This window comes from Marmota flaviventris, chromosome 13 (assembly GCF_047511675.1).
Source record: "Marmota flaviventris isolate mMarFla1 chromosome 13, mMarFla1.hap1, whole genome shotgun sequence".
Taxonomy (NCBI): Eukaryota; Metazoa; Chordata; class Mammalia; order Rodentia; family Sciuridae; genus Marmota; species Marmota flaviventris.
In genome coordinates, this window is record NC_092510.1 from 80,673,214 (window position 1) to 80,695,324 (window position 22,111).

The 22,111-nt window shown below is 37.7% G+C and overlaps 1 protein-coding gene across 1 annotated transcript in view; it reads right to left on the minus strand.

Annotated features, from left to right (window-relative positions):
• The window catches only part of Ctnnal1 (catenin alpha like 1), a 61,400-nt gene that overhangs the window by 26,028 nt on the left and 13,261 nt on the right, over positions 1 to 22,111 (minus strand). Inside the window, exons 2-8 of the mRNA XM_071600823.1 lie at positions 19,385 to 19,574; positions 13,054 to 13,241; positions 10,806 to 10,925; positions 7,962 to 8,051; positions 6,776 to 6,946; positions 3,347 to 3,547; positions 1,283 to 1,369 (exon numbers count right to left, since the gene is read on the minus strand). Coding sequence (XP_071456924.1) covers positions 1,283 to 1,369; positions 3,347 to 3,547; positions 6,776 to 6,946; positions 7,962 to 8,051; positions 10,806 to 10,925; positions 13,054 to 13,241; positions 19,385 to 19,574 — 1,047 coding nt within the window. The remainder of the gene's footprint in view (positions 1 to 1,282; positions 1,370 to 3,346; positions 3,548 to 6,775; positions 6,947 to 7,961; positions 8,052 to 10,805; positions 10,926 to 13,053; positions 13,242 to 19,384; positions 19,575 to 22,111) is intronic.

Genomic DNA, 22,111 nt, shown 5'->3' on the forward strand with positions numbered 1-22,111 from the left:
ATGGGCAGATAGTAACTATTTTAGGCTTTACAGGCCACACAGGCTTCATTTCAACTCTCCACTGTGCTATTACAGAAAGAAAACAGTAGATAGCCTGCACACAAAGTGGGCAGAATTTTGTCCTACAACAATACTTAGGAAAACAGACAATCCAGAGGTAGTTTATGAACAAACCCCTCTCTTAAAGTAACCACAGGACTTCCAATTACCTGAGTGGTCCAATAAGTCATGAGATGACCAAGTTTTTATTTAAGAACAGGGAAATCTCTAGTGAGGTTAATTTAAATATATCTAACTTAAAGGTACAGTTTTATGAGTTTTTTTGTTTTTAAATTTTTTTTTTTTAGTTGTTATGGACCTTTATTTTATTCGTATGTAGTGCTAAGAATCAAACCCAGCCCCGCATATGCTAGGCAAGCACTCTACCACTGAGCCACAACTCCAACCCAGTTTTATAAGTTTTGTAAACACATAAGCCATATAACCCTACTATAATCAATATTATATTATTAGTTTATTACTCTATAGAGGCTTCCTATGCCCCTTTGTAGTAAATATCCCCCAGTTTCTTTTCTTTCTTGTTTTGTTTTGTTTTTGTTTTTGTTGTATGTTGTAGTAGTACTGGGAATTGAACACAGGGGCCCTTAGCCAATGAGCTACATCCCCTAGCCTTTATGTATTTTGACTTTTTTTTTTTTTTACTTTGAGATGGGGTCTACTAAGTTGCCAAAGCTGATCTTGAACTTGAGATCCTCCTGCCTCACCTCCCAAATCACTGGGATTAGTCTTGCACCATTGCATCCGTTAACATCCCTCAATTTCTGACTTCAGGCAGCCACTAACCTGATTTCTGTCATTAAAAAATAGTTTTTCCTTGTCTAGAACTTTTTTTCACAATGTAAACAAACACACACACACACACACACACACACACACTTTTGTGCCTGCCTCTTCTTCCCTTTAGTATAGTGTTTTAGTGATTCATCCAGATTGCTGCATACTGTTCCTTTAAGTTGCCAAGTACTACTTGGTAGAGTTACAGAAAAAGTCATTTATCAATTCCCTTGTTGTGGAAATTTAGGTTGCTTCCAGTTTGGGGCCATTAAAAATGAAGTTGCTGTGAGTATTCATGTATAAGGTTTGAGAATGATAACACAAATAAATGGTGGCTTCAAACTATGTCAAAGGGAAAAATTTTATCCATTTTCTAGTCACACATTAATACACATGCATTTCATTCATACTGAAAATTAAAAGAGGCTGAATTTCAAACCATACTTACTTCTTTCTTAAGTTCATTGAGACTGTGACTGATTTTCAAAACAGTGAGTTCCAATTCTTCAGCAATACTTTTTGTTTTGATGCTTTGCTAAAAATTTTAAGAAGTATATATATATAATGTTATGTCATCTTTTAAATCTAGTATTCAAACTTCATTTAAATTGTAAATTATAATAATTTATATCTTTTGATATAATAAAGTTTATTGTTAAAACGTACCTGCTCATGATTAAAGTGGAAAATAAAATTTTAGTTATTTTTCCATACTAATTATAAACACGTGAATTTTTAAAAACTCATTTTCTTTAATAAACTCATGTCTAAACTAATCTCTTTCATTTTCTATCTGGAATGTTCATCCCCTTCACTCTTAACCTAGTTAAAAATCAAAGTACTATAAGACCTTACATAAATGTTACTTTCTCAGAAAGCCTTCTCAGGTTATTTCCCAATCTAGATATGAAGCTCTTCCAAATGCACTCTAAATTTTTCTCTAAGAAATCATTCCAGTTCACAATTATATATTTCATTTTTAGTTTATATTTGTTTGTTTAAAGGCTCTCTTCACCATTAGGCCTATGAAAGTTCCACAAAGCCTGAGATCACCACTGAATCCATAGTACCTGCCACAGTACATGGCAGGTCTGAGGTGTTCAATTCTTTAAATAAGTAAATCAAAGTCAAATGTCAATGCCTTCATGAAGTATTCTTGATTCCTCTTGCTAAGCACAAACTTATCCTATTGCAAACCTTCTCAACACATGTTCTTACAAAAAAATTTTTTTGGAGGGTGGGTATCTTATTCTTCTTTTAAGTTTCTGGTGCCTGGCATATAAAAGGCACTCAGTAAGAACTGCTTTAAAAAAAAAAAAAAAAAGTATATCTGGTGCAGAATCGGAGCTGAGTGCTTGTGAAATATGTGAAGGGTGTTAATTGCAAATGTAAGAATTGGTAGAATCAGATTTCTAACAGAGCATTTCAACACAAGAAGCTCTTTATAATGTTTAACTTAAAATTTAACAGTAATCTACAGTGTTAAATGTCACATAGATAATTCAAACTAAATACAAAATATTGCTTGAGTCTTTTATACCACTCTACTCTACGGTAAGATTCCTCCTTAATGAGCATTTGCTCTGTTATGATACCAATAAAATATCTGAGAAATCTGTAATTCATATCTACTCTTCATTAATAAATCAATTCAGTTACCATAAAGTAGATGGCTGCTTCGTTTTTCATAATCTCAACCATCTTCCTTCATCTTTACAGCCAAAGTTTTTTTGTGACTCTGGATTAGTTCTATTTCTCCTGTGTGTTATATGTCATGTGAAATACTTTTCTGACATAGCCTAGGTCTAAGAAAAAACGTATAAATGGTGCCAACGACAAGCCTCAGGCCTGTCCCTCCATTTTGCAATCCACTGCTATGAAAGATGGAAAACACACTTGCTGTTCTCTTTACCAGTCATGCCCAAAGAGCCTCCCATATTTTAAGCACACTAATAACCTATTTGAGGTCCACTAAACAGCTGCCAATGGATTTAGACCAGGAATCTGTCCAAGAATGAAAGATTTTTACCTGCTAGAGGGATCTACCCTTGTCTTCCATTGCATCTAAACCTCAGCAAATGTCCTATAGCACTGTGTCTATCAATCAGCTGTCCTCAGTGTTAAGAACTGTACACATCTGCATGGCTCCAGCAGTAAGAGTCAGATACCAAGAACCTCTAGGTAGGAATCTACCCCTCTCTGTGCTTCACTCTGAAGAAGCATTCTGGGAAGAAATTTTGTAGAGGTGAGTTTGGTGGAAGAGTGGAAACAACAGGGCAAACTAAACATGGTGACAGTAGCAGAGCCCGGACTGGCCTGGAAAATGTCACATACTGTGAATGCTGGATGGGAAAGATGTTTTGGCCAACTAGGAGGGAGAAAAGAGATGGGACATCTTCATTTCATGTTGACCAAATTCATCTTCCTGGTGATTATGTTAGCCTCCACATGTCTCAAAACATTACTGAAAAGCTACTATATAAGATTTACTTTCATGGAAAAAAGTTCTTACAGCTTGAATCCACACAGAAATGAACTGCTGCAGTTCCATTCTCGCCTGAGTTGACAGTTCCAAGATGCGTTCCCTGTGCTCATGGCTGGTGTAAGCAGAATCTGTGAAATCCTCCGTGCGCTCCAAGATGACTTCCAATGTTGCAGAAAGGTTCTCTTTGGACTGAAAATAAGGGTTCTCCCGTACAGCTTCAATATTCATCTGAGAATAAAAAGAATATACATTCCTGTGAATCAATATTTCCACCTGATAAAAATGGGCTAAACACTATCAATTTCTTTCCCAGCTGAGAGGAAATATAGCCTACAATGATAACTATACTTTTCACTACCCCAGGAGAACACATTGTTCAAGAGTCATCAGGGACATGCATAGCCTCATTCCTAGAGTTGTTAATATAATGACATTCCCAGAAGATCAGTGACTGCTAAGACAAAAAGAGCAGCATCACATAGCAACTGGCAGGAAAAAAATGAAACAGCATCCACTTTAAAGTCCTGTCACAAATATTGCAAGTTAATCCTACGTAAGACCCATTTTAACGTGAACCATGAAAATACGAAAAGTTTGGGAAAAATCAAGAGATTATACGGGAGTACCAAAATTCAGTAAGTCATTCCATCCTAGGTATACAGGATTTTTTCTTTTAAGCTAAGAAAGAACATGGATTATACTGAGGTATGGAATCAATCGTGAGCTTCTGAATTTAAGAACTTAACTAATTAAAACTTAACTAATTTACATCTGAGAAAATGTCTAAGCAAAGTTCTGGAAGATATGTTACACCCAAACATGAATATGTACTGAGCCCGGGGGATAGGTGTGGAGGGTGAGAGAGACTGGGAAAAACATCAATTTTCCTTTATTAATTCATCAAAAAACTTTCCTAGTCATCTAATTGGTCTCCCTACATTTTGTTTTATGTCCCCATAGACCTCAATGACCCAGATAACCTCAATCAGAGGGGCTACATAATCTTTCCAAAACATAAGCCCTCTTCTATTGCCATATAACCTATAATCAGCTCTTTCCCATCTACAAAATCAAGCCCAGACTTCTATGATATAGCACAAAATCCTCTGTGGTCTTGTCTTTATAAACCTCTCTAACAGTCTCTCATCTCCCAAACCCCAACTTCAGTCATCCTATGTCTAGAGTTGCCTGACTGTATGAACACGGGCTCATTTGTGCAATCTTTCTCTCTCTTAGCTTTTGAAGATACACTGTGCCACTTTAACTTTTAGTCTATGAAATATGTGAGAGACAACTTGGGGGGGCCACCAGGAAAAAAGGAGTGTGGTGATGATAAACATGCTGATAAGGATGGCTTACATTTGCTTTGCACTTTAAAGTCCTGTCACAAATATTGCAAGTTAACCCTACCTATGACCCATTTTAACATGAACCATGAAAATACAAAAGTTTAGGAAAATCAAGAGGTTATATGGGAGTACCAAAATTCAGTAAATCACTCATTCTTAGGTTTACAGGATTTTTTCTTTGAAGCTAAGAAAGAACATGGATTATAGTGAGGTATAGAATCAACTGTGAGCATCAGAATTTAAGAACTTAACTAATTAAAACATAAAAAATAGTCATGTTGATCTCACATCATTTATAATAAAGTTTTTACTTTCCTTTTCAAAAGAACATGTATGTTTTTAGACAGCAACTTAGCAGAGTTTGGTAGAACTTTTTGAAGGCTAGTGATTTATGTTTCCATAAGATTTGTCCATTTATACATAATACCAAATACAGAAAAGTACCCAATTTCCCTCTACAGATTATATTCCCCATCAGAAAAAAAAAAAATGCCAAAAGGAAGCCACTGACAATGAGCCTCTGCCCTCTGAAGTGCTTCATCCTGAAAGGGTCAGCAGCAAGGGCAGTCAGCAGCAGAGGCAGGCAAGCACTACTCCTGCTTACTCTGAAACCAGAAACGAAGAAGCAAGGCTTAGATCTGCTTCTAAGCCCACTTGTTTCCCTAGTTAGCCTTCGATGCTTGGCAACAGATCTCCTCCCTCGGCACTTGTAAGAAGAGGGAATCAGAAAACTAATCTCTCAGATTTGGCAACATTTCTAACTGGTCCTTGCAGCTTCTGTCCCCTCAGGAAGAGATGCAGGAATAGGACTGGCATCAGAGAAAGAAAGAAACCCAGAGGTGTAAGCTGAAAGGTCAAATTTGAGAACTAGAGTATCCTAGGATCTACAGAAGGTCCCACTTCCCTTCTTTACCATTCATTAGCTTTCTTCCTAAAAAAAGGGGGTGGGGACATAAATACACCCACCCAAAAAGGCAGTGGGGGATTAAATACAATATTTATAAAGAACATGGCCTCTGCTGGGCATGGTGGTTCATGCCAGTAATCCCAGCAGCTCGGGAAATTGAGGCAGGAGGATCATGAGTTCAAAGCCAGCCTCAACAACTTAGTGAGGCCCTAAGCAACTCAGTGAGATCTGTCTCTAAGTAAAATATAAAAAAAGGGTTGGGGATGTGGCTCAGTGGTTAAGCACCCCTGGGTTCAATCCTAAGTACCAAATAAATAAATAAATAAATGTTCTGCTACTTTCTCTACTTCATACAATTTTAAGTATAGTAAGCAAGAAAGAACACCATTCCTGTCTCAGCCCTGTTTATGAGGGGTGGGGTAACTCTCACCATGTTGGAAAACTTCTCAGGGCCTTGGTTTTTGCATCTGCTAAATGAGAGCACTGTACTAGATGTGTTCCTGGGGTCCTCCTGGCTCAGACACTGCCCATACCCAGAGAACACCTTTATCTTTCAGACTTTCCACAAGAAGTCAGACTGCCTGGAACCCCACTTCCTAGCTTCAAATCCCAACTCTGGTGCTTTCTAGCTAGCTAGTTAATCTCATCTGTGTCTAAGTATCCTCAGCCATACAATGGGGACAATGTCAACAGTTCCTGTGATGCATATAAGTTCACATTTAAAGCACTCAGACCAGGACTGGCACAGAGTAAGAACTCAATAACTTTTAGTATTATTGCTTATTTTAAATTTTAATTGTTAATACTATTGTAATATTACGGTCTCAAATATTAGCCTTATGGCACAAGGAAGAGCAGAGAGCCTAGCAGAAATGATTTGCTGACTGTTATCACCATGGATAGTATGGTATTGCTCAAAAAAGGGGGAAAAGATCATTCTTCTAAACAGGAGGCTATGACTAAACCATACAGCTCAATAGGATCAGAGCAGCTACTACAAGCAAAGACCATTATCTTTTGTAAATAAAATACTAAGCCAAATGTTACGGAATATTAGGTTTGTATATAGTAATGCTGCTATAAAGAGATAAATTTGCTTTTGTGGAGCATCACTGTAAATCTTTACACAAAAATATGGTACCTTACATAACAATACTTCCTTAAAATCAAAGAAAAAAACTATACTTTCTTTATTCTTACCTTGAATTCTTTAATTCCAGTAAAAATACTGATAGATGAAATATCAGACTCTCCATTTGGTTTACAGTCAGTCACAATTTCAACGACCTTATCCAATGCCACTTTCATTCGGTCAAACACTCCTTCTTTGTTTTTATGAGCTGATTCGCAGTTGGGATGCCTGAGACATGTCTTCAAATAATAGAAAATCTTAATATGTGACCCATTCATGACCCACAAAATCTTACAGAGAACATGTCATGCTAATAAAAATGGTTCTTTACCCAAGTCTCCTGGGTCCCTGGCTCCCCCAGCTGCCTCTCCTCACTAGAGTGGAAGCAGGATGAGTAAAAAGCGATAGCAAGGTTAAGTGAAAAACGCAGAGTGCAAAACTGTATCTGTACACTTCAACGATAAGCTTGCCTGAAATTCTTTGGGGGAAATAAAACTATTTCTGCATTATGATTAAAACCATTTTTTAAATGTTGCCTTACACATGCAAGAACTAAAAAGGAATGAAGAAAAATAAACAAGATGATACATGACTAGAGCTACAACTTGGACTTCTAAAAAATGATGTATGTGAAAAACTACTCAAGGGCCTAAATATGAATGGAGCTGTCTGGATGGGCTTCATTAAGTCTCTGTTTTTGTGGCCTCGCTGATCCCAGCATAGAGTAAGTACTCTAGCAGAAAGGTGGTGCTAAAAAAAACTGCTAATGAGACACTTGCTAGTTCATTCTTGAATTGTACCAATTTGCGGGCCAACTGCTATTTGGAAATACAAGCTCCTGATTGTTAATTTTGTAAAAAGGAGATAAAGGAATTAGAGGTATGAATTTACAGAATAAACAAACTAAGGGCCGATTCACACTGCACTGTTACTTGACCAATCCTAACTTGCCCAGTGTTTTTCTAGAGCACATGGGCTGGCTCCCTCCTGCAGGAGCAAGCATGTCTGGCAGCCCTTGACTCACAGCACCCTCTCCACCTAGTTGCTCCTCCAAGGCTGACTCGCAGATTAATTACTGTTTGGAGCTGGAGCAGAAAGTTAGCATTCTTGCAAATAACTGAGATTTGACTATTCAAGGCCTAGTTTCTAAGTCACCACTTTAATCTTTATAAAGGCATGAAATAGATAAATTAGATGTCCTTAATGGGTTTTCTGACTACAATTTATAACAGAGTAAAACAAAAACCTTCTTACCTTTGAAGCTGTGAGAAGCATCATTGTACACTTTTCAAGAACTGCCCTAGCTGCTGCCATTTTTGCCTTTTTCTTTTCATCTTTCAAATCCTAAAGATGAAATAAAATCACTGAACCGTTTAAGATCATATAAACAAACCAATTTCTGAAAAGTCATTTATTCAACATTACTTAAAAATTCAGTAACATTGTTAGGTGGGGGGGCGGGGGAAGAAACAAAGAAAGAAAAAGAAAAAGAACCCAGGACAAAATTTTATGAACTGTTACGGTCTCCATCTAAACACAGTAGTCACCACACCCATATCCACAGTTCCATTCTCCAAGGTTGTAGTTAAGAGTTGTCAATTTATGTTTTACCGTCTCTTCCCATCCTCACTAAGATGTAAGCTCCAAAAATAATAATAAATAATGAAGAGAATGTAGATAAAAAAGAACACACTTACACTGTTGGTGGGACTGTAAATTGGTACAACCACTATAGAAATCAGTATGGAGGTTCCTCAAAAGACCAGGCATGGAACTACCATATGACTCCTTGATATTTATCCTGAAGAATTAAAGTCACCACACTATAGCAATGGAGGCGGGAGCCATGTTTATAGGAGCACAATTCACAATAGTTAAACTATGGAACCAACCTAGGTGTCCATCAACAGATGAATGGATAAAGAAAAGGTGGTATGTGTACACACACACACACACACACACACACACACACACTATAAAGTTTTATTCAGCCAAAAGAAAAAGGAGGGGCTGGGGATATGGCTCAAGTGGTAGCACACTCGCCTGGCATGAGTGAGGCACTAGGTTCGATCCTCAGCACCACATAAAAATAAAATAAAGATATTGAACCCACCTAAAACTAAAAAATAAATTAAAAATAAACTAAAAAAAAGAAAAAGGAAATTATGTCATCTGTAAGAAAATAGATGGAACTTGAGACAATTATGTTAAACAAAATAAGCCAAACTCAGAAGGTCAAGGATCATATGTTTTCTCTCAAGATGAAAACTAGAGAAGAAAAAGGAAAAAAAAAAAAAGTTGGGGGAGGGGTGATTTCATGAACATCAAAGGGCAATCCATGAGGAAAGGGTCGAGGGGAAGGGAGGAAGGAAGACAAAGGAGAAATACTGGGGAATGATATTGGCCAAATTATATTGTTACACTATGTGCATGTATGAATATGGAACAACAAACCCCATCATTATGTACAACAATAAAAAATATGGGGGAAAAATAATTGACTTTAATAAACTAATTTTTTCATAAAAAAAAATAAAATAAAATCTAAGCTCTGTGAGGGGAGAGGGGTTTTTTTTAATCTCTTTTATTTACTATTGTATCCCCAAAACCTAAACTAAAACCTGATTCAGAGTAAGCAGCTAAAGAATACCTGCTAAGTGAACTGAATGAATGAATCTGACCAACATCTATTTTCAACATATTCTAACTATACTAAGGGAGAAAGCATTTTTACCCTGGACATATTCCATGAAAGTGATCCAGAGATAACACTTATCAATCACAAAGATGCCAAAATGGCTGCTAGTAAGTTTCAGGGGTCCCGCATCTGGAGAGTTATATTTTAAAACAGACACTTCTTCAGTTAAAGTCCTTTTAAAACATTGGATCATATTCTTAATAGTCTTAGAAAAAAAATATACATTCTCTATACCAAATTTCTAACTACAAATTAAAATAATGAGTTTTCCAAATACATCCAGATGTCAAAGAAAATCCAGCAGAAAGCATAACTTCATGAAGGGAGGTGGCTCTGAAACCTAAAAATCACACCATGGTTGCATCAAGAAAATGTTAGATAATATATAATTATCATAACAATACTCATGCTAATAATTGTATAGGGGAAGAGGAAGATGAAGAAGATGAAGAGAGAGAAAAAGAAATAAAAGAAAAAAATGTTTTATAAAAACAGAGACAGAGGAACAGAAAATGAAGCAGTAAGGTACCTATAGAGAGAGCTTGATTAGAGCCTAACACCACTGTCCAGCCTGCTCTTTCCAAGCCACTACTCATCTCCCAACTCTGCGGCAACCAGGAAAGTTCACATCCAAAACTAAGGAAGTAACCTATATGGCCATTCCTAGAAGCATCTCAAGAATCTGCTGACAGATGCACAAATTCCCCAACAAGGAAAAGCCAGTCCCGAATATAATATGGGTTTCCACATCCCCAAATTTAGGAGATTATGGTGTGAATTGGGAAACAAATCCATGAAAAACAGATATTATGTTGTAGTTTGAGAATGGCAGGCTTTAAAATCAGATTTAACTGAGTTCAGCTGTCAGCAGAGTGACCTTGAAAAAGCATTATCATCTCAGGTTCAGTCCCCTCCTGTGTGAGACAGTAATAGCAATACCTACCTCATAAGAATGTCTTGAGAATTAAATGAGATCATTTATATTAAGGACCAAGCATATAACAGAGCCAGTGCAAATAAATAATGGCATGGGTTATTACCATTAACCTAATGTGCTAAGAAAAACAGAAATACATAAGAAAATACTCTAAGAATATGAATGATGGCTCCATTTGTTTATCTGAGCCCTGGTAGAGGAGTCATTAGAAAGCTTCACAAAAGAGAAAGTACTCGAGTTGGGCCTTGCAGGCACGTATGAGTGTTCCTAGTGAGAATATATTTAATGGTTACATGTGTCCAATAATGATATGCTGGCCAACTAACTACACCCTGGCTCATTTATGAGGGGTTTTCAAGACCAAGGTTATAGATTAATAAGCAAGGGATTGCGAAGACCACACCTTATCCAAACCAAACATTATGCCTTTATCTAAAGATTCTGAAGTGTAGTAGATACCTACATTTTGTCTGTCTCCAGTTAAATGTGCAAACTCCACCATTTCATTTCCAAACTGACTGAATATCTGGACAAACTCTTGAAAGCTATTAACTTTCTCTAGTCTTTCCATAGTTGCGAGAACCTGCAAAAGAGAATATTTTATTATTAGATAATAGATATAAAAGAGACTGAGACTGTCAAGGCTGAGGAGAGTGAAGAAAAAAGGAAGATTCTAAATTCTAGAGGGATGCTGAGGAGGAGGAACCAGAAAAGAAGACAGGAAAGAAAGTGCTCAGAGAAGCTGGTTCAAAGGTCATGATCTCTTAGGGAATGGCGTGGTTTGAGGATGAGGAGACTTGGGTTTACTTGAAAATTAAAAGGAAAAAATTTCTAGATGACTAGATTTACAGAGGAAAGATCATTTATGTAGCCAATAGCAAAGGCGAGAATGGGGTGGACTGTGGTCGCTGCTACAGCCTGGATGTGGTTTCAGTGTGTCCTGAGCTGGAAGGCGGTTTCTAGAGTGTCAATGTAAGAGATGGTGGACCCTTTAAAAGGTGGGCCTACTAGAAGGTGGTTAGGTCACTGGGGATACTTCCTGGGAAAGGGATTAATTCATTCCTCACAAGATGCCTTGCCTTGAGAGCAGGTTGTTTTGAAGTCAAGACAGGGCCCCTCCGTGGTCTCTGGCTTCCTGTCTTGCCATGTGATTCCTCTGCACATTCTTCCACCATTGTAATGCCAGCCACCAGGAAGCTCTCACCAAAGGCTGAACAAATGGGTCTGCCTGATTGTGTAACTTCAGCTCCAAAACTGTGAGCTAAGTAAACCTCTTCTCTTTATAAAGTACAAAGCCTCAGATATTTTATTATAGTGACAGAAAATGGACTAATACAGTAATCAAATCTGAGAACTAAGAATGTAGTGAAGTTAAAAGACATCACAGAAGCTGTATGGTTCACTGAACCAGAACTGGAGGAATCCCAATCATGTCAGTAAAATGGAAGGAAGGTCATCAGCAGAATGAGGAATAGAAAAGGAAGTTCAGGATTTATGAGCAGGAAAACAGTTTAGATCAGTCAAGAATTAACAATGTTAAATAAATTCATTGCCTAGAACCTTCAGGGATCAGAAGTGAATACAGACATGTGAATCTATAGGAGAGCCACAGATAATGTATTTTCTTGGTGTAAGAAATGATGTAAATAGATGTGAAACATATTTTCAAATATATTTCTTTAAAATAACAGCACTGAGTTAGTTTTAGTCAGACCTAGAGAGGTTAAGAAAACACAGATATCCTGTGTTTACTTATTTTTAATGAGAATATGATGGATATTTGTCATGTTAAGCTGCCCTAGCAGCTCAGGAAGCACAGGAAACTAATAGAGATAAGGAAGATTTCCACACCAAGCAGAGCCTCCATCTTTCAAAGAGAAGACAGTTGATTCTGTTCCTCTAGCACTCCTTGATCCACCTCTCCAATTTCTTATTCTCTTTAAAGTTACACTTTCTGATTTACTCAATACTCATCAGGTGGTTTTGTCTTCAGACTGTACTGGGACAGTCCCTTCCCTGGCTGACTGCCCTCCTTCTTGGCTAGGGAACCATCCAGGGAAAGAAATTATCATACATGCCCCAGGTTCCTAGATGACCAAGAAGCATAACCATCATCTAAGACACTGGAAGAGTTTTGTAATTATTCAGGAATGTTTAGGGATGCTACACACAGAAAATTTTATTACTGTAGATAATTATAGTCTCAGATGATTTAATTTTGTCTTAAGCTTATAAATTGTTACATTCTGACTTAGAAAAAACATACTAAAAATTCAGCATTTTTACCAACTAGGTTTCTACTACATTTAATCCTCAGCAAGCAGACAATGATTTTCAGAGAAGAAACTATATTTGCATTCAAAAGTTTAGGCCTTGCCCACACATTACTTAGAAATGACAGGCAAGGACAGAAGAAACAGGGCTGGGGTTGTGGCTCAGTAGTCAAGCACTTGCCTAGCATTCATGAGGCAGTGGTTCGAACCCCAGCACCACATAAAAATAAACAAATAAAATAAAGGTATTGTGTCCATCTACAACTAAAAAAAAAAAGAAATTTATTAAAAAAAACGGGACAGAAGAAACACTACTCTTAAACTATACACAATCAGTACTACTAAAGGTTATTATAGAAAAGTACTGCCAAATCATATGTAATTAACCCAGAGAAACACTTTTAAACAAAAGTATTGCAATATCAGAAAAGCAATTACCTTATTTCTCGATGTTATTATCTGTTTGATAACTACTCGGTCTGCCAGCAGCAACACTTTTGTTACAGAAGAGAGAAGTAATCTTGCTGCCTTTATAACTCCTGTTTTGTCTGTAAAAATCATGATCTGGCCTTCAGATTCTGGATGATTCAAGGTGGTCACATCTGTAAGCGCTGCAATTGTTTCTCCTAAGAAAAGTGGGGGAGGAGTTACATTGGGAACGAGACACTTAAGTAAAAATCCAAACTGTTTTCTGATCTTGGATATCACGCACGACAGAGGAAAAGCTGACTCTGCAGCATTAGTTCAAGAACAGGAAATGGTTTCTCCTTGATGACTGGAGAAATTATCAAATGAAGCTTTCTAATAACAAAATAACAGCACACTCTTTAGAACTGTGACAAACTCAACTGACAAACTCTTGCTTCCACCCCATTTACAAAACAGAATTTTTGTTTCTAGTAGTATGACCAACTCTACAATCTAACAGCCTCCTTCTCTGCAAGATAGTAAAATAAGTCAAATGAGATAAAAACCAAAGAACCTAAATCCAGAATAGAAAGCAGAAGCTTGGCCTGAAGTTGCTTAGGTTTGTACAGTCATCCAAGGAGAGCAGAATGACAAGGCTTTGGACCCCAAGGGTTGATATCGTCAATGTCTGCTCATCAGCCTGGACTTGGGGTGGGGAAAGCAAACAAAGAAAAAAACCTCCCCTTCCGCTCTCCCCATAAGACTTCGAGTCCTGGGCTGACTCTCTCTCTCAGGCTTTCAGGTGGAGTTCACACTTCCTGTGGTGCCCAGTGCACATCACTCTACCAAAAAGATAAACTTCCAACCCTCTAGAAAAATTCTCTTGTAGGCCAGGTGAAGTGACATAATCCTAATAAACAAAATAACAACAACAATTTTGGGAAGCAGGAGGATCCCAAGTTTGAGGCCAGCCTTAGTAACTTAGCAAGGCACTGACTTGAAAAAAGGCCTAGGGATGAAGGTCAGTAGCAGAGCACCCCTGGATTCAATCCCCAATACCAAGGAAAAAGAAAAAGAAAAATTGTATTCATTGGTATCATCAAATATTTGGTTTCTATTTACTTAGTGACACAAGGATTGAAGCCAGGGGGTTCTACCACTGAGCAACCTCCCAGCTCCCACACCATTCATTTTGGTTCTTTGTTTTTTGCTTTTGGTTTTTTGTTTTTCTGAGACAGGATCTCACTAAGTTGCCCAACATGGCCTTGAACTTGCAACCCTCCTACCTCAGCCTTAATCCTCATGCCTCACACTCCTAAGTCACTGGTATGACAGTCATAAGCCACTATGCTTAGCTCTATTTCATTTCTATAAAGCAATATTCATCAAAAACAACACAAATGTTTGTTCTCCTCAAAGACAAAACCTATAGTAACCTCCGATACTCCTTGCTATTAAAGTCAACAAGATTTTTAAAATAATGAATTATCATCTTGTAGTCTTCAAGATAATTTTTAAGTTCTAAATAAACCTGTGTATCTAGTGATTGACTGACTTTCACAAACGCTCTCCGGTCAATTTTACTCCATACATGCAATAACGTCTCAGCCAATAGGCTAAGGATCTTGCAAAAGTACTAGATAGAACCTTAATGGACAGATCACAGGCATAAAACAAAGTCAGTATTTAGAAAGGCTAATCTGGTGGGAGCACATAAAATGGACTGGAAGTGAGAGACTTAATACTAGACTACCACTGTAATCATGGTGGTAAGGACTTTTGAAATGACAGCCACAGGAATAGAAAGAAGATGGTTTGAGAGAGACTAAGAAAAGAAAATATAAAATTAGTACCTGGCCAGTGATAAAAAGGAAAGGAATAGTGAAAAATGGCTTCAAGGTTGTGAACCTTAGTCACTTAAAGAAAATCAGAAGGGCATGGAAAGGAGATGATAAATTTAGTTTCAGAAAACAAGAGTTTTAAATGATACAGGAATACACAAAACATAAGCCCCCAAATGCAGACTAGTCAGCAGATTTGAAAGTGACAGTATAATTGCAATAGCTGAAGCTTTACCAACAGATGAAGCCTATGGTAGCCAGTCTCCAACATGGCCCCCGAAGATCCCCAACTACTAGTATTTACATCCTCATGTAGCTCCCTCTCTCATCCAAGCAGGGCTGGTGTAAAAGAAATTATGTCACTTCTGATGTTATGCTATTAAAAAATTAGAGACAATAATCTTGTTCTCTCTCTGAGGGAAGCCAGCTGTCATATTATAAGCAGCCCTCTCCACAACGACACCTGCACGGTGAGAAACAGGCAGCAAATGCAGCCAATCCACGATCTAGTCAAGGAGCCTGGAAGCAGATCTTGCAGTCTCATGCAACTGTCAGATAACTGAAGCCCAAATGACAACTTCATTGCAACCTGGTAAGACCAGTGACCCAAAACCCCTGCCCCACCAGAAATCCTGGATTCCTGACTCAGAAATTGAGGGAGAGCCAGGCTTTGTGGTGCACGCCTATAATCCCAGCAGCTCAAGAGGCTGAAGGGGGGATCATGAGTTCAAAGTCTGTCTCAGCTACTAAGCAAGGCCCCAAGCAACTCAGCAGAACTGTCTCTAAATAAAATATTAAAAAGGGCTAGGGATGTGGCTCAGTGATTGAGTACCCCTGGGGGGAGAAGAAGGAGGAGGAGGAGGAGGAGGAAAAAGAAGAAGAAAGAAGAAGAAACTGACAGAGATGATACTATTTGCAACTTTATGTTGCTACCTTTGAGCTAATTTGCTTTACAGCAATACAAAGTTTTTATTAAACAGTTTTTATGGCAAAATAAACAAAGCACTTAGAACCAAACCCAAATGAACACAGAAAGGGACAGGAAGAGAAGTATGAGTTTGTATACTACCAGCAATAACTGAAAAAATAAAAACATTTCCTCTGTTTCTCTGGAAAATGTTCATTTATCCTGTTAATCTCAATCACCAAAGATATCATGTAAGCTTACACATATGTATTATTTTAACCCTTCATTTTTTCCAACTGAACCCCAGGTGTTTAACTCGTAAATACATGAGATAGTAACATTTGATCAACTCCCAACACAGTCAGATACTTCCTTAATGTTGTTCAGAGTTCAGAGTAGCCTATTCAGAAATTAGTTCTCTGAAAAAGCACAAAGCTATCTTTCAGGTTCATGGTTGTGTTTTCTTTCACTATGCAACCAGTATTCTGTCTTAAAGTGAAAATCCAAAGCCACTCAAACATTTAAATTAATTGATCCTCCATATAAAATATAAACCTTGCCTGGTAGCCATGGAAAAAGTAAAAATACAATGCAAGAGTTCAACACAGTGAAAGAATAAAAACTAATTAAAATGACACTAATATTTATTGAACATTACTATGTGTCAAATGCATATATGCACTACAGTAAGATAACTCTATAAACAATAATAGCACTATTTTAATATTTTTCCAGTATTGGGGATTGAGCGCAGATTCTTATACATGCGAAGCAAGTGTTTTAACACTGAGCTACATCCCTTGTCTTTATTTTATTATTTTACGTTATTTTATTATTTTATGTTATTTTATTATTTTACTTTTTCATTATTTTGAAATAGGATCTTGCTAAATTGTCAAGGCTGTCCTCAAACTTGCAATCCTCCAGCCTCAGACTCCCCAGTAGGTGAAATTATAGGTGCGTAACATCACCCCCTGCTAAAAGTCCCAAATTACAGATGATGACACTAATTAGTAGCTTGTGACCCACAATGGGGAGGGGGCATGGGGACAATGGAGGAACTTTGATTGGGCAAAGCGGGGAGGGACGGGGGTAGGAAAGATGGTGGAATGAGGCGAACATCAAGGTACACGTATGACTGCACATGTGATGTAACTCTATATCATGTAAAAACAGAGAAATGAAAAGTTGTGCTCCATTTGTGTCCAATGAATTGAAATATACTCTGCTATCATATGTAACTAATTAAAACAAATAAAACAATCAAAAAAATTAGTAGCTTGCCCAAAGTCTCTCTGCTAGCATTGGGAAGAGTGGGATTAGCACATGGGCAATCTGACACTCAGCTCTCGTGCTCTATCTTACTTTCATTATTCCCCTCAGACGAATGCTGAGTTGTCCAGAGGAGAAAATAGTTCATATGTATTAACTGGGTCAGAAACATTCCAGTGATGTAAGTCTTAAATCTATACACATTAAAAAAAAAAAAAAAAGTGGAGGTTCCATTCTCATTCTCTTACTTGAGTGACAAAGTGAGTATGAGAGAAAAGGGTACCTTGAATAAGAAGAGATGATATGTGGCATCCATGACATCTGGTGGCTTCCAAAAGATTCCATCTAAGCAGCTGCCTGAGCTTACAGTACTTGCAGAGAACTATACTCCACCAGAGCTCGTCACCATTTCCTGTCCTCCTTTGTGCTTGCCCTATCCTAAGCACAATGGCACACCACAAAGCCAATAAAGATAGGACTCCGGACACCCTTTCACTAAAGGGCTCCACTCCTGCTTTTATCAATAGTTGTTACAAGAAACAATATGAAGAATGGCTCTGCATTTTCTGTGCATTGTCCCCCGTCTTATGTAATGGCTTTTATAAGTGCCCACATAATAATTTAGTGCCAGGAAAAAATTCTCTCTCTCCTCTCACAAGCTGGTTTGTTTCCTTTTAGCAAACAATAAGAATTATATAACCCTTTGTTTCTCACATTTTTGTTTTGCCTTTCAGGAAGTACAAAGATAAATTTCATGCTTAATTAAAATAATCACGTTTGCCAAAGTTTCTGTTTTTTTTTTTTTTTTTTTATTATAAGCTATTTCAAATCCTTTTTTAAAGTAGGAAACATAAATTATGAATAGAATAAGTCTCTCTCTCCTGCCTCTCACATAAGACCTATTCTGTAATCCAGCAAATGGCCAGAAGCCGAGAGTCAAACCAGATCTTCCCTTTCCTTTAGTCAAAAATCTGGTTCTACCGATCCAACAACCTTCATGAGTATTTTGTGCCCTCTCCCCGCTCTTTATAACCCTATTAAACTGTCTTGGTCTGGCTGTTTTTATTGTAAAGTTTCCATTTTAATCTCTCTGCTTTCCTTCTCAACCCTCTCTCAATCTGTCCTCATATATGCATCTACCATCAAAAAGATTTCTAACAGTCTCTTTCATCTGGCTCAAAATTCCTCAATGACTCCCTATTACTGAAAGAAGACTGTATTACATCATTCATATACCATGTATGAACTGGCCCTCTATATTTACTTAGTCTTATTATACCTTTCCCCTAAAGACCCTCCCAAAATACCTGCTCCTCTCTCAGGGTTGCTCACCTCAGGAACTGGCCATTCACCCAGCTGTCCATACCCCAAACCTTGTAGTATGCACATCTCCTCTTTCTGTCACATTCTATCCAAAGCATCAGCAAGTCCTATCTGCTTCACCTGACAACATAACATAGTCAGATGCCTTGCACCACCTCAAATGCTGTCACCTAACCTAGCTCACCATTATCTGTCACCTGGACCACTGCAACAGCCTTCTGACTGACTTCTCTGATTCTACCATCAGACCCCCTAAAATGTACTCTCTATACCGAACCCACCTTTTAAGATATTTAATATCTTTTTTTTTTTTTTTTTTTTTTTTTGTGGTGCAGAGGATTTAACCCAGGACCTTACATGCAAGGCAAGCACTCCACCAACTGAGGTATATCCCCAACCCTATATTTACTCATATTTACAAGCTCCTTGAGGGCAGACTTTTGTACATGGATATACCCCTACAGCCTAGAATAATGCTTGGTTATTGTCAGCACTCAGTAGATAGTTATTGAAAGAATAAAGACATAAATGATAGTTTAACAAAACTGAACTATTTGTAGCCCTCAAAACACCCTGGGTTCTGAAATGCTTCTGGACTACGAGCTATAGAGAACTATAACAATATAAGGTCTGAAGCCATGATGATTTGTCTGCCATAGAGTACGGACATACACTCATGTTGTAACATTTCCTACATGGCAGGAGGTAGGCTACCATGCTCCTTGAGGACAGAGCCCAGGCCTCACACTTTGCATCTCTCTCATCTCAATGGCTGATGGTGAGGATGACATGTCACCAGTGTGACCAGTGAAAGAGTCCTATGTTTCAGATTTAGAACTTGAGCCAAGAAAAGTTCAATATTCCTGGAAGCTAATCCAGGTCCTCAATGTCCTGGGCGTCTATTATCAGAAGGCCCAAAATCAGTATACATTTTTACTCATAATAAAACAGCAGTCTGTCGTCATATCCAAAGCAATAAAACTGGTATAAATAGACTTCAAAATCAATATTCACATACCTGCTTGTTTAGCTTCAATACAGGCGATACTTATTTCTTCTTTCAAATCCCAGTTTTCATTGGCTATAGCTTCCCCTACTTTAACAAATCTTCCAACTGCCAGGTTGACAGCTTGTCCTACACGCTGAATTGCTTGCAGAGTTTTATCAGACTTTTTGGTGTTATCTTTATGATTAATAAGTGTGGTAATCTAAAAAGATAAATACAACTAGCTTTAATTTTTTTTCATTGAGACATAATATTTGTATTTATTTTTGAGATAGAGCAGAACAATTCAAGACACAGACATGAAGACCAAACCAGGCTAACAAGCATGTTTACCTCCTCAAACATCATCATTTCTATGTGACAGGTATGTTGTTAAAAGTTTATGCTTGAGACCAGAATTTTTTCTCTTTGTTCTTTTTAGTTATACATGACAATAGAATATATTTTGACATATTATACATACATGAAGTATAACTTACCATTCTTGTGGTTGTACATGATGTGGAGTTACACTGGTGATATATTCACATATAAACACAGGAAAGTTAACGTCTGGTTCATTCTACTGTCTTTCCTGTTTCATAACCCTCCCTTCCACCCATCCCCTTTGTCTAAAATCCAAAGTACTTCTATTGTTCCCTACAACCCCCCCCCCCCCACTGTGTGTTAGTATTCAAATATCAGAGAGAACATTTAGCCTTTGGTTTTGGGGGATTGGCTTATTTAGCTTAGGAAAATTGTCTCCAGTTCCATCCATTTATGGGTAAATGCCATAATTTCATTCTTCTTTATGGCTGAGTAATATTGCATTGTGCATATGTGCCATATTTTCTTTATTCATTCATCTGTTAAAGGGCACCTAGGTTGGTTGCATAACTTAGCTATTGTGAATTGAGCTGCTATAAACATTGATGTGGCCTCGTCACTATAGTATGTTGACTTGAAGTCCTTGGGTATATATCCAGGAGTGGGATAACTGGGTTAAACAGTGGTTCCATTTCAAATTTTTTGAGAAATCTCCATACTGCTTTCCAGAGTGGTTACACCAATTTGTAGTCCCACCACCAATGTATGAGGAGTGTACCTTTTTCCCCACATCCTCACCGACACTTATTGTTATTTGTATTCTTAATAAATGCCATTCTGAATGGAGTGAGATGAAATCTCAATGCAGGTTTAATCTGCATTTCTCTAATTAAACTAGCTTTAATTTTATCTCAACTTTTTTAAGTTGTATCACATAAGAAAATCAAGCACAGCAGTGGACTAGCCCAATAGATTAAATCAATATATTAATTTTAGATATTTCAACCCAGGGACAACCAGCAAAGTATCTTGCGTCATTCCTCAGGACAATACTTCCATTAATTACGATTCCAAGTGCACCTGAGGGCAATTATCTGGGACACACAGTTCCAGCAGCTCTCCAGATCTTTCAATAAAATCTTAGGCAGGAGAAAAGAAGGAGAGGCTAAACCATCACATTCACAGAACTCAATCTTAGGCAGGAGAAAAGGAGGAGAGGCTAAACCATCACATTCACAGAACTCACAGAAAACCAAGTACTTCAGGTCTAGCTTCCTCTGCCACATCCTGAGCCACTGTGAAGGTGAAGCCACCTCTCCACTGCGGTCCACACCATGGCCTACCATGGTACATGGGTTGTACCAAGTGGTACACGTGCCACATATAGTTACAGAATTAATTAAATATTCAGCATGACCAGTGTACTCTATGTTTTGTCCTCTCTCAATTTTATTGTTCCAGTCTCAAAGTAAATTAAATACCAAGGGTTTTAACACTTGGTCTCAGGTCCCAAATTAAAAAAAAAAAAAAAAAGATAAGTTCAGCTCACTGAAACAAACATAATTTGTAAAAAATATGCAGAAAACTAATACATGAACTATGCTGATGAATGAAAATATTTATTAAAGAACATTGCATGAGGGTTAGGGGTAAAGTTCAGTGGTAGGGTATATACCTAGCATGGATAAGGCCCTGAGTTCCATCCCCAGGTACATGAAAAGAAAGGTACATGAAAAACATAGATTCTATCTAGTAAATGTATGTGGAATTTAACTTTGAAATTATTTATATAGCACATTAACAAAGACCACAATAGAGAATTAAGAGAAGAGAAAGGGAATCACTCTTATCCTTTGAGAAACTAGTATGTGCTTGTATGTCAGGTATTAAGAATTTAGAATAGAAAGGCCTCGATTTGAATCTTTTCTCTGCCATTATCAAAATGACCTAGCAAAATATCCTTAATCTCTTTAAATTTCCCCATCTACAATGTTTTGCAACATACTTTAAATATCTACTAGATGCCCTGAGGGGGCATGGGTAAGACTCATAGGATTCTGCTTCCATTAGATTTACAGTATAGAAGCCCAATAATTCCATCACACAGAATGTATTTGCTGCACACTATCATATGCCAAGTAAAATTTTAGGCAATGATGAACAGTGATGAAGAAAACAGAAGCCATTGCTTTCATGGAATTGGCGTTCTAATGCGGGAGGTGGGGAGATACAATAATTACATAAATAGGTCACCAAAAAATTTAATGCCACTGTGAGGCCCTCAGCAACTCAGTGAGACCCTGTCTCTAGGTAAAATACAAAAAAGAACTGGGGATGTGCCTCAGAATGCCCGAGTTCAATCTCCAGTATACCCCACCCCCAAAAAAAATGTATAGAGGAGGTATGTACAGACTTAAGTAGCCCAACTTCAAT